This window comes from Convolutriloba macropyga, chromosome 8 (genome assembly GCF_964194025.1).
Source record: "Convolutriloba macropyga chromosome 8, txConMacr16.3, whole genome shotgun sequence".
NCBI lineage: Eukaryota > Metazoa > Xenacoelomorpha > Acoela > Convolutidae > Convolutriloba > Convolutriloba macropyga.
Window position 1 is genome coordinate 28,187,820 of NC_134475.1, and position 6,000 is coordinate 28,193,819.

General features: G+C 39.9%; 1 protein-coding gene across 1 annotated transcript; it reads left to right on the forward strand.

The window, feature by feature from the left end:
- The first annotated feature begins 1,497 nt into the window (after positions 1-1,497).
- Positions 1,498-5,537, forward strand: LOC142345010 (uncharacterized). The gene is made up of 2 exons (XM_075397094.1): positions 1,498-4,846; positions 5,005-5,537. Exons 1-2 carry the CDS (start codon positions 1,498-1,500, stop codon positions 5,535-5,537), a joined length of 3,882 nt encoding a protein of 1,293 aa, XP_075253209.1.
- The last annotated feature ends 463 nt before the right edge of the window (positions 5,538-6,000 follow it).

Genomic DNA, 6,000 nt, shown 5'->3' on the forward strand with positions numbered 1-6,000 from the left:
GAAGAACTGTTCAAAAAATAAAAAATAATCAAAGAAAATATTTCGAAAAAATGCATTTCAAACGTCAAATCTTGACACTTAATTCAGTAGATGCCCTCTTCAGCTTACACTAGAATCAACTCTCATTTGTTACTTGGGGATCAATTGAAAAAAAAGAGCTTGTTAGTTTAAAAAAAAAACGAAAAAACTCAAAAAAAAAATTTTTTTTAACACGACCTCTGACCTTTGACCCCAAAAAAGAAGGTTCCAAAAAATACTTGGGATGAAACTGATTGTTCAGTAAGAATCAGCATACTCTAAAGCACAAAACATCTCATCACACTCGTCATATTTTACTCATCCGTTATGGAGATAATTAGCCTCTAATTAGCGACTAATTAAGGGTTAATTAACCTAATTACTATTTACTGAAAAAAAAAATTCAAATTTTTGCAACGGTTTTGTACTCACTGCTTGATGCCCGACATTATTGCTCATAAGCATCGTCATCAAAAAACGGCTCCTTCACCGATTTTCGAAACATCTGGCAATTAATGTCACATTAACATCTGGCATTAATTAGCATATGAAGTACCCTAAGGAAAGATGTTAGATCGGTTTTCTTTAAATTTTTGGACTTATTGGGCCCTCAGTGTAAATTTATCTCATAACAGCTGTCATCAAAAAAGGCCTCAGAAAAAAGACACATGTTTATGTCATGTAATTGTCATGTAATTGTTAATTAATGACTTGATTGACAGAAAAACAAACTTTTTTTCTGTTTATTTTTGGGCAATTTTTTTATATGGGTCCTATGTTTTTCGGCACGGGGAGCATTTTTGCTCATCACACTTAAGAACGTAGGACAACTCTAACCATCCGTAATTGAAAATGCATAAAATAGCGCTTTTTATTACAATTTTGAATATTAGCATGTTTTTCCAGGTTCTCAAAAAAAGTTTTTTGACACAAACGATGATCAGCAATACTCGGTAGGGTTCCCTGTGGTGGTATATTTTGGCATACGATTGCAATGGAGAGTTGAAAACACATCTTTTTTCTCTCAAAAGTAACAAAATTTCGAAATAAAGGTATGCGCCAAAACCGACCAATCAGAAAACAGCATTTCAAAACTTCGAATTTGGCGCCTATGCAGTACTGTAGTCTCTAATACTGTAAACCCGAGAAACCATTTCTTGTTCATTCGTTTCTCTAGCTCAACTGTTCGTACTCGAGTTTTACAAGTCGTTCTTACTAAAGTTAGACAATTCAAAAATGGGTTTCCAGTGTCGTTATTGTGATTCTATTCTGAGTACAAAAGGAAATCGCTCCAGGCATGAGCATAAATTCCATCCTGATGAGATTGGTTTACCCGTATATCAATGCTCATTATATGAGTTTACTTGTCGGAAGATTTCTTTGCTCGAAGAACACATGAAAACTGCACACCAACGATTCACCAATTGCTGTCAAAGCTGCCTACTCGGATTCAACGATTGCCATCTTTACGTACAGCATATGACTTCCGTTCACCACTTACCCGTCCTAGGAGAACAATTTCAGCCTCGAGACACTCCGTTGGAAAGTGCATTCCATGGAGTACTGAGATCGTTCGAGTCAACAGCGGCCGAAGAGTCCAATGATCTCGAAAACTTTATGCGGATACAAAAACCCAAAATAGACACTCTAATAAGTGAGCAGTTGACCCAGGGTCCTCAAAAAGTTCAACTGTGTGCAAAATTGCGGCTTGTCAAAGTTATGTATGATGAGCCAGATATGCCAGAAGATGACCGTATTGAAATATACGCAAACTCTCTGATGACTCCTGTCTATGCAAACGGACTGTCGGATGAAGCCTATTGGCAAAGGGTGGAGACGATGATGAGCGTATTGACAACATTCAACTCTTTGGGGAGTGGTTGGACACTCGAAAAAGTTCTCAAAGTTGACGTCAAATTCGCACGTTTCAGACCAATTCTTGGTTCATCATACATCGCGTTGCCGTCAAAAATTGACAACTGCAGAGGATTGCTCAACGTTAGGAACCACGAAGATCGAGATTGCTTCAGGTATTGTTTTGTGGCCGCTTATCACATGTATCATCAGATAAGTTTAGATAGAATTGATCGAAACTATCAAACCGACAAAACTTCACCAACTACATACAATCAACCAGGACTGCATCAACCTCTGGGCGATTTTACTATGCCCATGGGCTTTGCAGACATTCCTCAATTTGAAACACTCAACAACGTTCAGGTAAACGTGTTTGGATACGATAACGGCCAGCTTTTCCCTCTAAAAATTTCGTCATACAGCTCAGATTTTGTAATGGATTTACTTTTGCTGTACGACTGTGACCGTCATCACTACGTCCTCATTACAAACCTTGTGAAGGTTGTTTGCTACGTGCGAGAACTTGATTACAGATTCTCCTACAAAATTTGTCGAAACTGTTTTTGGATTTGTCGAGAAGGACTTGAAAGTTACAACCTACATCTCAATAACTGTTGCAAAAATGCACCTGCTGTCATTCATATGCCTTCATGTGAGAACAACTCATACAAGTTCACGAACTTGGCTGCTACGTGGTTTGTCCCTCTTGTTATCTATTTTGACTTCGAGTCTTTCTTACGACCCGTATCTACTTGCAAGGGACCAAGTGATAAAGCCTTTACACAGGTCAAGGAGATACATGAACCGTGTGGCTTTGCGCTAACAGTGACAGATCACCACTCATCAAAGCCAATCTTTCATCATGTAGACAGTTCTCCTGCTTGCATGACAAATTTTGTCAAAATGCTTCACAAACTAGCCAGAGATATTTATCAGCAGAAAAGGAAGCACCCTTTCTTCAAAGGCGATAGACGAAGCTTGGGAAAGTCTAACGCTACGCACTGTTGGATATGTGAAAAATCGTTTTCAGAAACGGAAGATCCAGAGAACACAATTGACCTGGACCATTGCCACTACAGTGGTAAATTCTTGGGATGGGCACATGAGAAATGCAATCGCTTGAGACGAAATATCAATTTCACCCCTGTTGTGGGTCATAATATTCAAAATTATGACTTACATCACATTTGCTTGGCACTGAACAACTGCGAGCCAACCACAACCATCAGCGTCATACCAGCCACCGACGAAAAATACATATCAATGACATTTGGTGTGCTTATTGACACTTTCGTAACGGAAAAGGGAAAAACAGTGAAAGTTTACGAATATCTTCGATTCATAGACTCCTTCAAGATGATGAACAGTTCTTTAGAGAAACTTGTTGAAATTTTACCCGATGACCGTTTCGAAATAATGAGGGCAATGTTTTCTACATTATCTGATGCTAACCTTCAGCTACTTAAACAGAAAGGCTACTACCCTTACTCTTATGTGACTGGTCGGTCCAAGTTCAGTGACATCAGTCTCCCACCACTGAGCAAGTGGGGTAACACTCTGGACGGAGGGGCAGTGAAGGTAACGGAGACTAATTTACAACATGCACGCAGGATGTGGGAAATTCTGGAATGTGGAACACTGCAGGATTATCTTGACTCATACTTGAAGCTCGACTGTGCACTACTCGCATGTGTTTGCGAATTCCATCGACAGTTGAGTTTCGATACGTATAAACTGGACTGTATGCACTTCTTCACCCTACCCAATATGGCTAAGGAAGCATCACTTAGAATCTGCAAAGCCAATGTCGAGTTACTGACTGAGCGCGAACACTTGGACATGATTGAACCCGCAATTCGCGGTGGAGTCACATCTGTCTTTGAAAGTCGGCGCTTCACTGCAAATAACTCCTATATTCCCAACCACGATAGCACGGAGGAATCCTGTTTTGGTTTCTGTGTCGACGCTAATAACCTTTATGGTGGCGTAATGCAATTAGAGAAACTACCGCTCGCCGACTTTGCGTTCAACACAGATATTCAACTTCAAGAGATTTTGGACACCACCGATGACGCTAGCATTGGATACTTTGTAGAGGTCGATATCTCATACCCGCCGAGCCTTCATGATGAGCATCGCGATTTTCCGTTGGCGCCCACAAAAGACGTGGTTGAAGATGAGTGGTTGAGCGATTACCAGATCGAATTAAAAGAACAACACAATCTCCCATCTTCCAAAGTAAAGAAACTCCTGCAAACGTTCTTTGATAAAGAGAGATACGTGGTCCACTACAAACTGCTGAAACTCTATGTCCAACTCGGCTTGGTAATCAGGAAAGTTCACAGAGTGCTTCAATTTCGACAAGAAAACTGGCTGTCGCCATACATTACACTAAATAGTGAAAAGCGGCAAGTTGCGTCAAACAAGTTTGAAGAGAACTTTTATAAACTGATGAATAATGCAGTTTATGGTAAAAACTGCGAATCGAAAAGACGCAGAAATAAAATAACAATCTCACGAGATGCCGAGCATGCGCTGAAGATAATATCCAGATTTGAGTTTGATCGCTATATGATCTTTGGGGAGAATTTAGCAGCCTTGACCACACGGCCGAAGTCCATTTATTGGAACACTCCCACTATTGTGGGAGCGACTATATTAGATCTTGCAAAATTCCACATGTACTCATTCCATTACAATGTCATGCGCCCCAACTTTAATTGTCGCCTTCTTTACAGCGATACAGATAGTCTCCTTTATGCGATAAAAAGCGACGATTTTTATACAGAGTTATCGCAGAAGCCTCAATCAGTATTAAGTCATTTTGATTTCTCAAATTACCCACCCAATCACTTTCTTTACGATACCACTAACAAAAGAGTCGTCCTCAAATACAAGGACGAATTCGCCGGCGACTATATTACTGACTTTATCTGTTTGAAGCCGAAGCTGTACTCCATCCTGTCAAAAAGTAAGTTTATTCTCTCATAAAACAAAATTGTTAGTTGTTGTATAAAAATTCGTATTGGGTTAATAGGCATCTGGAAGGTGTTAAATCGTATTATATTTACATAGGGGGTTAGTAATTATAATAGCACCTAATTTTTCTCATTTCTTTCTTTCTTTTAGGTTGTCGAAAACTTTCAGCAAAAGGGGTGACGAGGGCCGCACAACAACATCTTCGCCACGTCGACTTCTTAAACACTCTCAGCACTGGAAACCACCTGCGCTCAGAGAACACCAGGATTGTGTCCGACCACCACAGGCTGCAGACAGTTACTACAAACAAAATTTGTCTGTCAGCTTTTGACAACAAGCGCTATATACTACCCGATGGCATAAAAACCCTCCCGTTTGGCCATTATGAAATTGTCGATTATGCTATCGATGAAATTGATTGGAATAACGACGATGTGGAATGGGATTATGACGATTTTAGCGACTTACTTTTGAGCTCTAGCCCAGAGTGGGATAACAGTTTTGTTGTACCAAATTCCTCTCCAGATACCACCCAAAGCTCCAACACATGGCAACCACCAGACCCCGGTTTTGTCGCTGCTCAGAATATAAATGATTCGGATATTGAAAGTAGCGATATCGTTGATTTCGATGCCAGTTTTGAAGAAAACTCTACGCCCGATAATCCGTTCATTAATAAGTGAAAGCGAGTCAGAGGGCCCAGTGTGCAAAACTGCAAGGCGATATTAGTGTGCAAAATTAAATTTAATTGCCCAGAGAGAGACACGCAAAACTGAACCAGTATTGATTTTGCATGCAGTGTGAAATTTGGTTTTAATTTAATTTGTTTGAGTGTTTTGAAATCAAAAGCAAGCGGCGAGACAGAAAGCAAAGTTAAAGGGAAACAAAAGCGACAAGACTCAAAAGGGAAAGATTGAACAGGAGAGGGATATAAACAGCGGCGAAAGATTTTATCCCGCCTATCCTATTCCCACTTAACCGCCACTACCTATTATCCTATGGTTAAGAGTCGAATGATAACCCCCCCTTTCTTTACGTAGGTATTATATACTACTCTTGTGGTTTCCGATTACTTTTAATTAACACAGACGCAAATTCTCAATTAGAAAACATTTAAACTTTCATCCTCTCAAGCGTGTTTTATTT

Bases quoted from the DNA above. Each gene is read 5' to 3' on its own strand.
- LOC142345010 (XM_075397094.1), top strand. From the start codon at position 1,498: ATGACTTCCGTTCACCACTTACCCGTCCTAGGAGAACAATTTCAGCCT. The intron at 4,847-5,004 runs GTAAGTTTATTC...TCTTTCTTTTAG, and splicing joins GTACTCCATCCTGTCAAAAA to GTTGTCGAAAACTTTCAGCA.